General features: G+C 37.4%; 1 protein-coding gene across 2 annotated transcripts in view; it reads left to right on the forward strand.

Moving 5' to 3' along the window:
• Window positions 1-13,231, forward strand: part of FAM185A (family with sequence similarity 185 member A) — a 35,179-nt gene that overhangs the window by 5,469 nt on the left and 16,479 nt on the right. For both annotated transcript variants that reach the window (XR_010363424.1, XM_064421957.1), the window contains exons 2-5: window positions 638-747; window positions 3,947-4,039; window positions 8,337-8,475; window positions 12,537-12,578. Coding sequence is in view for 1 of the 2 variants with exons in the window: in XM_064421957.1 (XP_064278027.1) it covers window positions 638-747; window positions 3,947-4,039; window positions 8,337-8,475; window positions 12,537-12,578 (384 nt within the window). In the remaining variant the exon portion in view is untranslated. The remainder of the gene's footprint in view (window positions 1-637; window positions 748-3,946; window positions 4,040-8,336; window positions 8,476-12,536; window positions 12,579-13,231) is intronic.

Consider the following 13,231-nt stretch of genomic DNA (forward strand, 5'->3'; position numbering starts at 1 on the left):
AGTAGCAAGGTGAGGTGACTCAGGCTAGAGGCAGACGTGCTTCTTCATGCCAGGAGAATGTCAGGCTTTGCAAAGCCTGGGGAGAATGACACACACCAATGTTCTGTGCCTGGTCTGGGGCTGTGCTGCTGGCTAGGGGAGCAGCAAGGCCTGTGTGAACCTTATTTGTGCTGTTGAACCTTATCATTCCATACACGTGGCTCAGACACCTGCCAACCTTCTACCCCAACCTGTGTGTCAGGGTGCCCAAGGGTGTAAGTAGAATTCTAATGGAATTGGTGCCTGGGGTAGATAGGAGATGGAGGTGGAGTTAAAAAAGAAAAAAGATGAGACTTCACTAAAGGTTCACTGAACACCCTGCTGATTCCTTGCCACAGGTTACATAAATTCTTCTTCCTTATGTTCATTCTTTCAGCTGTATGGCTCAAACATTGGCTTACCAAAGTTTGTGTCCATAGCTAATAGTGACAATTCCTGCTGTTGACAGTGCATGGCCAGACACAGCAAGCAGGTTTTTAGTAACAAAGAAGCTGCTCTTTTTCCTTACTTGTATGGTTACTGGGTAACATGATCAAATACTATGTTAAAGATATCTGACTTTTTTTTTCTGTTACTAATAAAACTCTTTTAATTCTAGATTTGGATATCAAAACGTCAGGGACTGGCTGCGTGAAGATTCAGAAAATAGAATGTGATAACTGCAAAATAGAAACAGAGAAGGGGACTAGTGTCTTGCAGTCAATAAAGGTACAAAGAACCCTCCCCCACTGCTTGAAAAGGGATTGTATGGTGGGATATAGTGTCAAAAGTTAAATACCAGCTCTGGAGATGAGAAGTACTCTGGTATTTCTCATTGCAACACTCATATTGCTGTGTGTACAGCACCTCACCTTTAGTGATTGCATACAATTGAGGCACAAAGTCAAAACCAGTAAATAATGAGGAGTCAGAAGTCCATGTACCTGTGACAGCCAAAGCCAGCAGAAACAGTGACAGCAGTCAGCCTGGTCCCTGTCTTCCCTATCCCTCAAAGAAAAAAAATAGACTGGGATTTCCTGTCCAGTAGGTTAATTGTTTTGCCTGCTCAATCAAAACTTTGCAGCTTGCTGCTGATTTTTTTTGTATGTGTGTGGTTTTTTGTTTTTTAATAATTGGTATATCAGAGCTATTGACAATCCCTTTAAGTTAATTTTCAATCAGAAGTTACACATTAAATGTCCAAAATACCTGACTGAAATATCTGATATATACTGTATGTATCATAGGCACGAGGTTGTTTTTTCAGTCTTAAGGCTTCAAGTTTGCTGACATAAGCTGTTGTAAAATTAATCACAATTTATCTGACTTAGGTGCTATTTGGAATCAAGTTCACTTGATTGTTTGGGATTGAACCTGCAGGAATTTGTATAAATTTAAAAGAAGGGCCAAATTTTTTGAGATACGGAAAATTTTTCAACATTTTTCTCTATTGTGGTAATGAATGATTTTCTAACAGTCATAGGGAAAACTGAGCTTAGGGAGGGATGTAATATACAATAGAGCTAGGTGTGCTCTACAGGTGGGGAGCTATAGACAGCTTGAACCTTCCAGATTCTGTGTAATTGACCATTTTACTCTAATAAAGGTAACTAAAATCTAACAAGTTAATAGTACTATGTCATGCCCATCTAAACTTTTCATTAAAAATTATTATGCTATGCAATAATGACAACAACAGTGCATGAGAAACTGCATAGTAGGAAAACAAGGTGGTTTTGGCCAGTAATAGTGACAGTAATCGTGCCAGCACATCAAGAATTTTTCGTGGTGTCACGGGAAAAGATGGTTTTGAGGAAAGACTGCTAACTTCCCTTCTGGGAATCTTGTCTCAAATACAATCCAAGATGTGAAATATCTTGAATTTTAAAAATTAAGAGTTGGATTTTAGTCTAATCTTGTTTTTAATTACTGTAGTTCTGGTGAGGTGACTGAACTAATTTTTTCTAATAAAGCTTCAGGAATTATACTCTGTATTATCAGAGAAGCAGAATTATTTGAGAGAAAAAGAAGTATTAGCCTTCAGAGTTTTTCCAAAACTGCGAAACATGTTGTGGACCAGATGCTGAAGTGAAGCATAAGAGCTGATTCCCTTTCTGGGAATTTGCTTTACTGAGCAAACTGAAGTGATAGTGCCCTCCCCTGGATGGATTAAAGCTCTTTTAGTGTTGGTTCACTGCTATAAACAAACCTCATTAGCTAACAAAGCAGGAGAGCCTTTCTTTACAGGAGAGAGAAAAGATTGTTGATAAATGACTTTAAATGAAAAAAATCTGGTCATGTAGGGATTATTCAAGAGCACCAGCAAACAGCTTCACAACTGCTAATTTTCATAATTTGCAAGAAGTTTAGTATAAATTGTAATTTTAAAAAAGCTTTTTTTTTATATATACAATCTATAGTGTCTTTACAAAAGACTTAGGGATTTGACCTCTACTTTGCTTAATCATGCATACTAGCAATTGAACAGAAAGGGGGAGTCTCTGTGAGGCTTATTAATGGATTTTATCTGGCAGTTTTGCTGTGGTAGACATTACCCAGCCAGTGAGATTTGTTGAGGGTGGTTTCATTGAATTTTTTTGTTTTGTTTGGGTGATGGTTGTTTTTTAATTGCTTGAAGTTCAGTTCACCTTATCCCTTCTAAGTCTCTAGGTCAACTAATAGCAACAGTAATTCCAAAACACAGTTTTGGCATTTTGGTCTTCTTCAGAGTGTGAATTATTCACAAATTCTTGATTGAGAAAGCAATACTTCTTTTCAATTATTTTTTTGTTGTGCTTATTGTGACAGTGCCACCATGGAGACCCTTTAATTATGGTTCCATGTTCCTCAGTTTCTCCTGACTCTTTGACTCTGCTGGTGATAAGAATTTCCAGGCATCTCGCTCACCCTGGCAGAAGACCTGCTGTGCTTCCTCAGCACACACCATGTCTGAGCCTCATTCCTCCTGCACCACTGTCCTTCTCTTCTTCTGAACAAATTTTTCTGGTTTTCCTCCTACATCTGTTAAGGTCTTGACAGCCTTTTGCCTCTTCCTTATTCAAACCTTTCTCCCTTGCTTAGAGAAGCCCTTTGAAAAATTAGTGCTTTTTTTCTTTCAGCTGGTGGAATATTTCCTCTTAGTGAAAAAGCTGCTTGGCCATTGTAACTGGGATCTTCTCTCAGCAAATCCTGCTGTTAGGTGTCTCTAGAGATGCCTACCTCTGAAAGCCTACTTGTTTTTTGGTTAGGAAGATATTCCAATGATTTGGGATGGAGGGAATTAGTGTCTATGTTGTTTTGGTTGTTTGTTTTTTTTTTATTTTTACTGAACTATAAGTGGCCATACTGGTGAGCCCTTGCTATACACTAGTTTTTCCAATCTTGCAAGTTCCCATATTCTCCTCAAGTTACATGTTTGGAGGATTTGCTGTTTAACCATTATTCTGATAACAAGCATGGTGTACCTGCCTCAAAGGAACTGTGATGGCAGATTGCAACATTTAATTCATCATGTTACTGTATAAGAACAATCTATTTATTTAAATCTGATTTTTAAAAGATTTTTTTCTCTTTTACAAATGACTATATTTTATTATCAAGACCTGGTGGGTTTTTTTAGTTTTTTGAGATTAGTTTATGTGTATTTCTGTATTTTTTTCCTCTTGTTGGTTGTATGCAGCAACAGCTGGAAGGTGTAAGTGCTATAGAGCAGTTGTTACTTGAAACGTGTCTAATTTATTAAAAACTGGACATTTGCCTTATGCAAAACAATTCTAATTAGAATCTGTGTACAGTGAAACACCGTAGAATCTGGTTCTGCCTTCAGGACTAAGGCTTCCAGTGATTCATGTGGTACAACTTGAAAAACAAGATAACTGGTTTTCTAGTTATGGTTATCCTAACTGTATGATTTTTAAACTTTTTTCAGAGCCATAAAATAGATATACGGACAAATGGTGGCAAAGTAATTGGTCTTGGAACACTTCATGGCAATACAGATATTTGTGCAACAGAAAAGGGGGTAAGTAGGAAGTAAAACTTTCTCTTCAATGGCTTATTCTCCTCGTTTTTTGTAAAAGACAAAATTCAAAGAATGTGCTAAGGAATAAACCTCATTGTAATTTTGCTGTTTCTTAAGTTTGTCTGTTAAATTATGTTATCCTGTGCTTGATTTGGATTGATAAATGGGCTCCACAGAAAGCAGGAGAAAGTGTGTGGTCATTCCATCGGTACAGAGGTTGTTCTACTGATACAACCCATCAGCTTTAATTATGTAGACCCCTCACAACATTTTTAATCTTCCTCCCTGGCTAATATGTAGGCATCTGGACTCTGCAGGAGGCTCAGGAGTTTTAGTGGATAGTGGCTTGATATTTGTAAATGTTATACACTTCTAGTGTTACATAAGAATGGAAGAGTAGAAAGTTTTGCAGTCTTCTTTGCAGCTGAGGAAATAAAATCACAGGTAATCTTGCTATGAGATGCAGTGGGAAGAATCACAAACAGAAGAACAGATTTGTAGAGAACTAGCTTGGTTTTTTTCAGTAGATGGCAGTATGAGACTAACCACAAACTACTCTGGTTTTGTTTCTTGACATAAGCAGGCAATTCTCCTTTATTTAAAGTAATGCAGAGCTAAAATCCCTGCAGTCTTGGTCTTAGGTATTGCAATGTCCATGCAGGTGTTTGCAGTAGGATTCATTGCATCTGAGGTATTGCTGTGTGAGCATGTGGAGCCAGGCTGAGGCTGGGAGTAGCTTGGATTTGTGCTCTGGCAGAATCCATAGGCAGCCTTTAAACCAGCAGCCCTGGGAAGAATCAGAGTGGGGGTAACTCTCCCTTGCCATGGATAGATCTGAGACCAAACTAGTGATTTCCAGGCATCCAAGGTCACTTCTGTGAAGTGCTGTTTGGCAGTGCTGTACACATTGTGGGTTGGGCTCCCAGATCAGCTCACTTACCTAGAGCCAGCTGTGAGCTGTTCTTAGTGTCCTGCTGTAAACTAAGCAACTTCACACTGGATTTTCCAAAAACTGTCAGCATTAATTTATCTGTGTTTCTTTGGAAGTGGGTGTTAGACTTTTATGTAATAAATGTAATGTAATAATTGTATCTGTATGGGAAAATATAGCTCAGAAAATTGTTTTACTTTGAGCCTTTAAATGCTTTTTAAAAAATTAGCTCTTTTCAGAAAGATCATCCTTCTGAAACAATAAAACAAATGTCATACAGATTAAGTTGAAGTGCTTCTTTGTGATCATAAATATTTGTATGTAGTATGTAATATTACAAGAAGTCAATCTTAGAGTTGTAAAGCTGTAGTAACTTGAGTGAAGTGAGTCATTTTAGCACGAATTCACAGCTACAGAACAATATTTTGGCTTGTGCTATTGAACTTCTCACTAACAGACTTTGTAGTGTGGTTAGGAAGGACAGATTTCTTTTCTCAACTGGCCACCTCTGTTAATAATCAGTCAGCCTTATGCCTCCTCTGTGTGTTGGTATGAGATGTTTCTTCCATCAGTTGCAGTCATTATTATGTAATTGTGGCTCTGTCAGCATTTCCAGCCCCCTCCTGGAGGTGGGGAGGGAGAGGATGTGGTAAAAGGCACAAAGCACTTGAGAAATGGAGAATATTTTTTAAGGAGGGAAGTGGGAGAAGGCACTAGTAAAGCATTTGAACAATGACAGCACAAAAAGGAAGGCCAAGAGCAGGAATATGTGGAGAAGGAATTGTATATGTCTTATTTAAACATAGCAAGATGTTAGTTTTTATCTTGAAAATGTGTTCAGGTGTAAAACCTTCTCAGTCTGACTTATGGAACTTGAGCATGTGGTCAAGTTTCAGGAACTGCAACCCCCAAGGCTCTATGCCCAAAGGAAGGAATTTTTTCCAGAAGATCTGGTGGTTCAATGGACAAAAATAAAGAAATTTGTTTGGCTGGGGAGTTATTAGCTAATCTGTGCCATGGAGACTTTTCTATAACACTTACTTTGTTGAGCCAGACATCTATGTTTTGCCAAAAATCCACAAGAATTAAAGAACTTGGGATTGAAAACATTTATTTTCATTGAAAAGCAATCCCATTTTTCCATGCTTTCCCCATCTAAAATACTTTTTTATTCTTATACTTGAGCAGTGTGACTTCCCCTTCCTCCATGCCCTACCCTGATTTGGGTTGTTCTGAAACAAATGTTCTTTATATTGGTAGTTTTTCTTTTATTGTTTATAGTAACTTCTTTTGATCTGGAGCTGAGACAACTCTTTATTACTGTGCAATTTTAAGGAGGGTAGTTGAGGCTGGTAAATGAGTTGGTAGGTGAGATTATTTAGATATATTACTTTATTTAAAAATTAAGTGTTTTATTGTAAACAGAGTTAAAACTTGCATTCTCTAGGAAGAGAGGTAGCCTTTTGAACTTCCCTTTGCCTGGTTAGGAACGCCACAAGGCAGCCAGTTTGTATCCAAACTATGCAGACATTTTTATTTTATTCCTTCCCTTTCAAGTGTGCTTTGTACTATTTTCCTTGTGCTGATATCAGTGACGGCCCTGGGAAATGGGGAATGTTCTTTGCAAGCCATTGAACTCTTAGAGCAGGTCAGGTCATGGAGCCTAAAATGAGAGTGCCTGTCCCTGTACCTGCTGCTGTGGCCACGTGTCACAGCAGGTCTGCACTTGGCCATGCGGGGTGGGGAGGGGGATGATGTCCTAGGCATCCCTAGGACAGATGCAATGTAAATTGGTGTTTAAGATCTCCGGTTATTAGGGTTTTGTTGCAAGCAGTAGGAGATTAAAACCCTGTGTTCAGTAGTGACAAGTTGTGCTTTGATACTGAATTTTGTTTCTATGTGTAACACAGTTTTAAGCAGCAGCACCTGCAGTGATTGTAGGCAGGGACTGTCACATATTTCCAATTCTACCATAGGTTATGCATAGCATTTTGATTTTCTTAAAGTTTATTGTGTCTTGCTAAATTATTGGAGATCTAGCCAGTATTGCAGCATCATGGGACAAGTCTTAAGCCAGTAGTCCATTCTGTAATTTTATAATTTAGCAGTTCAGCATGAATGGATGGCTAAGGCCACAGTATAATTTGGCTGTCATAGAGTCCATACTAAAGCAGCCTTTTCAGCTCAGTTTTTGGGATACAATGCAGCACTGAGTTTGTGCAACGCTAGTAGTTATTTGTCTGAAAATCTCTTGCTTCATCCTTAGCTTATTCTTTATATAGTATTAGACTGGAAGGGTCGACAGACTTATTTTGTTTATTAACTTTTTTTGCACAAGATGGCAATGCTAAAATGACAAGGAGGATTTAAAAATAATTTGGCTGAGGTACACGTTTATCTAGAAAGCCATGTATTGTTTCATGTAATGAATAAGGGTTTTGTGCAGTTCACTGCAAGTCTCCGTAAGCAAAATAAAAACAAATTGAGTGGGGGTTCAGGTATGAACTATTGCATTCTTCCATCATAAACCAAATTTAACTGAACAGAACAGAATTCATTTTCATATGGTTGTTGCACAAGCATGTGAATTGTTCTGTTTTGCTCAAATACATTGACATTATATCATGTGGCTCATCACTTTTACATAAATAATCTCATCTGTCACCTTTTATTTCCCAAATCCATAGTGCAACTTTCATGTTCTATCCTTTCTGTTTCTATTGAAAAGAAGTAGAAATGGAGATCTTATCCCTGGTTTTTTGTGGCTTTGTATGTCTTGAGGCTTAAGTCCAAGAATAGAAGCCTGAGTAACCAAGGTAATAGGAGAATTGTACTGAGAAAAAGGGCAGCTGGGTGGGGCTTTTTTGCAAACCTTCACCGAAGATATATCTACAAATTAAGCCAGTTAAAAATCTTCATAAATAGCTGTATGTAACAAAGACAGAGGATGTTTCAGTTTGTGTTGGCAGAAAATTGATCACCAATGCTCCAAGTGTGATAATGCTGTATGAAGATTCAATCTGCATAATTAAAGTTAATCCTTCATTTTGCTCTACAAAATGAAGTGCTTAATTTTTTAATATTAAATTTAGCTTTTTTTCATCTGTTTGTGTCTACTTGGGTTCTTCACTTGAACTGTGAATGTAATAACTCATGGGAATGTTGTGAAGAATCATTGGTTTTTAAGTCAGAGCTCTTGGATGAAAAGGTTTTTGTTTTGTCTTGTATACCTTTTAGCTAAGAACCTGATTCCATTTGTCCTGCTCCAACAACTGCTTTCCATTTGTTTTATGTCTTAACAGTGTTACTTCCCACTGCTTTTTCAAGCTGTGTTGACAAATTTTTGATTATGTTTATTTCTCCTAGAGTGTAAATATAGAGAAGCTGCAGGGGACAACCATCAATATATCTACTGAAGATGGGCTGCTGAAAACCAAATATCTCTATGCAGAATCAGCATCTCTCTCTTCAGAATCTGGTGATATTATGCTGGGAAGTGTTCATGGTAAGAAGGAAATCTGTCACAAATTAAACTGTTTTGAAGGTGTTCAGTAATGTTTACAGTAACAAATGGACTAATGCACTAGACCATCACTAAATCAGCTGTGCACAGTATACAAGCAAAACAGTTCTGTTTCTCTTAGAGACTTAATTGATTTTTGGCCACCTAGCAGACTGTATTTTGGAAAACAGTTTCATAAGCACATTTACTAAGAGCAAAAAGCATACATTATATGAAAGAAATGTCACACATACTAAGGACATCAAAATATTCTAAAATTCAGCAATGAAAATGATACTAAAAGTTGTCAGCAGGCTTCTCTTCCCCTCTCCCCATCCTTTATTTTCTTCATAGGAGAAGCAACTCTTAGAACATCTACTAAGAACTATTGTTGGAGAGAGTCATAATTAGAAGTTTTTATTAGAAATAGCCTGTGTGCTTTCTGGCACCTTAAACTAAGAGTGGTGACAGTTTCTGTTTTTAGAAGAAGTTCTTAGTACTTCTTAGCAGTCTCTAAACCATCCACCCTTTGGTGTCCTTCCCCTAGATCTAAAACTAATAAACTACAGAGTATTTTATTTAAGCAGCAGCTGAGGTTCAAATCTGGTGTGGTTTTTTAATTTAACAAAACTCCCACTGAATTCAGACTGTGCTATAATGCATTTGTGGTGATTTAGCATTGAGTAAAACAAACTGGAAGATGTACAAAGAAAATTTACTCAGCTCTGTCAGAGTTCCAGATTTTCAGCTATATCCCTTAAAAAGAATTTGCTACAATTGCTAAGAAATTATGCTGTCATCTTGCTTGAGAAATTACTTTTCTCCCTTGAAGGAGCAACTCCTTTGTCCATTTATATTAAATTTGAGAATGGTTTCTAAACCTGTTAGGTCAAGTTAATTTTAGCATGCACTGACAGAAATAAGCTGCTTTTTCTCCTGTTGTTGTATTTTTCTAAAATGTAGGCTTGTATTATTTCTGGAACTTCTGTCTGATAAGCTGTGCTGGTTTGGCTTTTTCTAACTTTATACAGTATAATGATATTGTAGAGTGATCAAATTGTGAGCAGGTTCAGGTCTTTGTGCACATCCAAGAGTTAATTCTTATTTTCTAGTTACAAAATGAAATCATAACTGCTGTAGTTAATAGCTTACTTTCTTCAGTAATGCCTGTTGCCATTAAACTGAAGAACAATGTGAAAACAAATAGAATTGTATCCAAATTATGCAGACATTTCTTGTGTTACTTCAGGATTATTTTTATGACCTCTCTACTAAATGGGCTTGGAACACCTAATGTTATTTTAGCTAGCTTGGTAACTTTACCCTATTTTTTGAGAAAAAATATTTTCTGTAAAATATCATGTTCCCCAATCATGTTTAATAGTAAGAGCCAAGGCTTTTAAGGTACACATACAAACACATTTTAGCAGACAAGATAAGATAACTCCTCCTATAAATTTCTGCTAGGAAAAAATGGTTACTTTCACTTCTGGTTTTTGAGATAGCTCAATTGCAATAGTTTTGTCTGTAAGCACCTGAACAGATTGTTTCTTGGGCAAGTAAAGTCACCATTTCCCTACAGCTAACACTATGGATGGCATCAAATCAGCACATCGTGCACAAAAATAAGCTAGGTTTCATTGCTTTTGCACTGGAAAAATAAAAGTTAACTTTGTAAAATCTGTGCTGCCCTATCTGAGACACATTTTATGGTTGAAACTCAGGCTGTAATGTCACAACACTGGTAGAGCTCAAACTTTCACAGCTGCTCATTTGCATGCTTCATTCTCCTCTGGCAAGTGAGTAATGCATTGTTTTGAAAGGAGTTTGTTTTGGGTCATTTTCATCAGCTTCTGTAACAGGCATTAGAGATGTCAGGTGCTATTAAGCTTTTGAGTTGACACCTGAAAAAGAAATTTGATCCTGAGGATTTTCTTCTTTATCCAAGAGCCAATAACATTACTGTGAACCTTTTTTACCAAGGGGTACATGGGAGAAACAGGACACCCCTCTTTGCAGCAGCCCCAAAGTCTTGGGTTGAGTTGCAGTAACTATTAATTTATTTTATAAATCTAGTTTAAATTTGGATTAGATATCAGATTCCTTCACAGCTAGTGTTTAAAGTAGGCTCAGTTAGACCAAGCTTGCTCAAGGCTTTGTCTAGTTGAGCTTTGAGTATTTTCAAGTCCAGAGTTTGTATGACCTTTCTGGACATCTTGGTCCACTCACGAATTATTTTTCTGTTAGGGAAAAAAGCTTTTTTAATCATAATTTCCATTACCACTTGTATCCATTATTGCTACTTCTTCCTTCTTGCTGCATTACCGTGAGAAGAATGTTGTTTTTTTTCTCTATACCCTCCCATTAGGTAGTTGAAGGCCACAAGAAGACTCCTTCTCAGCCTTCCCCTTTTAAAGCAAAACAAACATGGTCTCAGAGCATCTCTAGCTTGTTCTGGGTCCCTGATCTTCTCAATGGCCTTCTCTGGCCTTAGTTAAGTACACCAGTGTCATTCTGGACTTGAAAGCACAAAACTGGACACAATATTCCAAGTGCAGCCTCACAGAATGTGTTGACGTTGTGCAGCATTGGTGATTCTGCCATATAAGTGTGTATCTAAATGGAGTTTGATTTCTACACCTTGAATATTTTTCAAGGATCTGCTTACCAGAACAGGAAAGAAAACCCCCAGAAAACAAAGAACAAAGGGTATGTGCTGACAGAATATGATCTACCTTCAGCTGCTCCATGGCACTGCTGGCTGACAAAACCCCAGGTCTCTTTGTAGGCTGTACCAAACCAAGTGCCAGTCATGATAAAATGAGGAAAAGGATGGGATAATTATAGCATGCCTTTTTAAAACAGTAAAGAGTGAAGCCAAGTGTCTTTCAAGGTCATTGGAAAATGCTTTTGTTTCTGCTCTGATTTTTAGAATTCCAAAGTATTTTGTACAATATATACTTGAAATGATGAATTTAAGACTGTTGATGATAGGCTGCTTTTCTAGCTTTCAGCCCATGAACCACTAAGAAAAATACAGGTCATATACAGTGGAATGCACTCTGCCCTAATGGCTGTTTGCTACTGTGTAATTACACAAGATAGGGTAGAGCTTAATCCATCTGCAATTTTTAAAATCTCTCCTGAAAGAGCTGAAAATCATGGCTACTGTGTATTGCTAAACTGCACTCAGTTTCTGTGATCAGCCTTAGTCTTCATTCTTTCTCTTGGGAGGATGAGAGAATGGCAGGGATGAAATAGTGTGGTTTGGTTTTTAATTTAGAGCATTTTCTGTGACACATTGATGCATGGAAATGTAGAAGTTTCTGCAATTTAATTAGACTGTTAATAGTATAGATGTCTCTTCTGTTACAAGGTACATCTTTTGTCCTTCCAGATGCTCTTGATGTTGTAGTTGAAAGGGCAGAATAAGTATTTTGAAATTTTTGAGGCTGGAACACCTGTGCCTGTTTAAAGTGGTACAAGTTCAGTAGAAGGCCATTCTACATTTTGTGCCTTACATACTTTGTTTGATGTTCTCCACTTTGCCTAACATACTCCAACAGAAGTCAGTGGAAATGTTGACAAGGGGTTTTCATGCACAAGAGTAAGTTGGGAGGGAGTGGAAGTGTTCAGTGGATCCAGGAAGTTGCCTTTGCAAATAGCACAAGATTCCCTCCAGCAGAGATGGGGTATAGGTATATAAAAGAGGAAAATAGAAACTGTTTGCATGTTAATAAATTATAAAATAATTAATAATAAATTGAATGTTATTCATGCAATTGAACTTAAATCCTCTGTAGTGCTGTTGCAGGCATCAGAGCAATTCACAAAAATTGTAAGTAAGGCAATATTGTGCATTATCCTTGCATATCTCTCTCCAGGTTTTTTTCTCCCTCAAATCCAGGTGGTGTCTTTGAATTTACTCAATGTTTTTCCTATCTGGAATCACTTAATTGTTACCCACATAGGTTGAGACTTTTGTTTGTAAGGCAACAATATTAATAATAAATAAATACTATGTTTCAATAATGTTTTTAACATTTTTCCACTTTTCATTATAGGTAATACCAACCTTCAGACCAAAAGAGGGAGTATCTCAGTAGGTAGGTTCTGCCTTCTCTTTCTCTCTTGCTCTTCCCTTCTCCTTTCTAAAGGCTAAATATTCACAGGGGAATTAAAAAGGAGGTGATTCCACACAGATGTTTTTGCCTCCTTTTCAGGAGTAGCACTCACAAGTGTGGCTGAATAAGACCCTTTCCAAACTCAGCCTTATGTTGTTGGGCAAGGCACAAGATCTCCCTTGATGCCCAGTAGCTGCTGGACTTTGCACAAGTGAGGCTGAGTCTAGCTGTCATGTTTTAGATATTGATGGAATAAAAGGACTGAGAAAATTCTTAAGTCTACATCAAATGCAGTTGTGCCCTTACTGTAGTTCTCTCTCTTATTGCTGTCAGTGATTAGCTATGTTTACTTTTTATATCAGGAAGCTAATCATAGATGTATTACTTGTCTGGGGAGGTGATGGCAAGGCTTGTGATAAATCAGTGTTTCCAAACTATTATGCCAATAGTTTTCCCTTCAGAAATGAAAACAGCTTATAAAACTTTTATTGGGAACCTGGGCATTTATATGACAGGACAACTCAGAGCTATCAGTCATGGTGTACCTTATATCAGAGTATTTTATAGCACACAAACACCAAAGTGAGAAACTCAAATTTTAATTATTGCTATGGCAGAAAATTGAAGGCTCATGT

This window comes from Passer domesticus, chromosome 5, assembly GCF_036417665.1.
Source record: "Passer domesticus isolate bPasDom1 chromosome 5, bPasDom1.hap1, whole genome shotgun sequence".
Lineage (NCBI taxonomy): Eukaryota > Metazoa > Chordata > Aves > Passeriformes > Passeridae > Passer > Passer domesticus.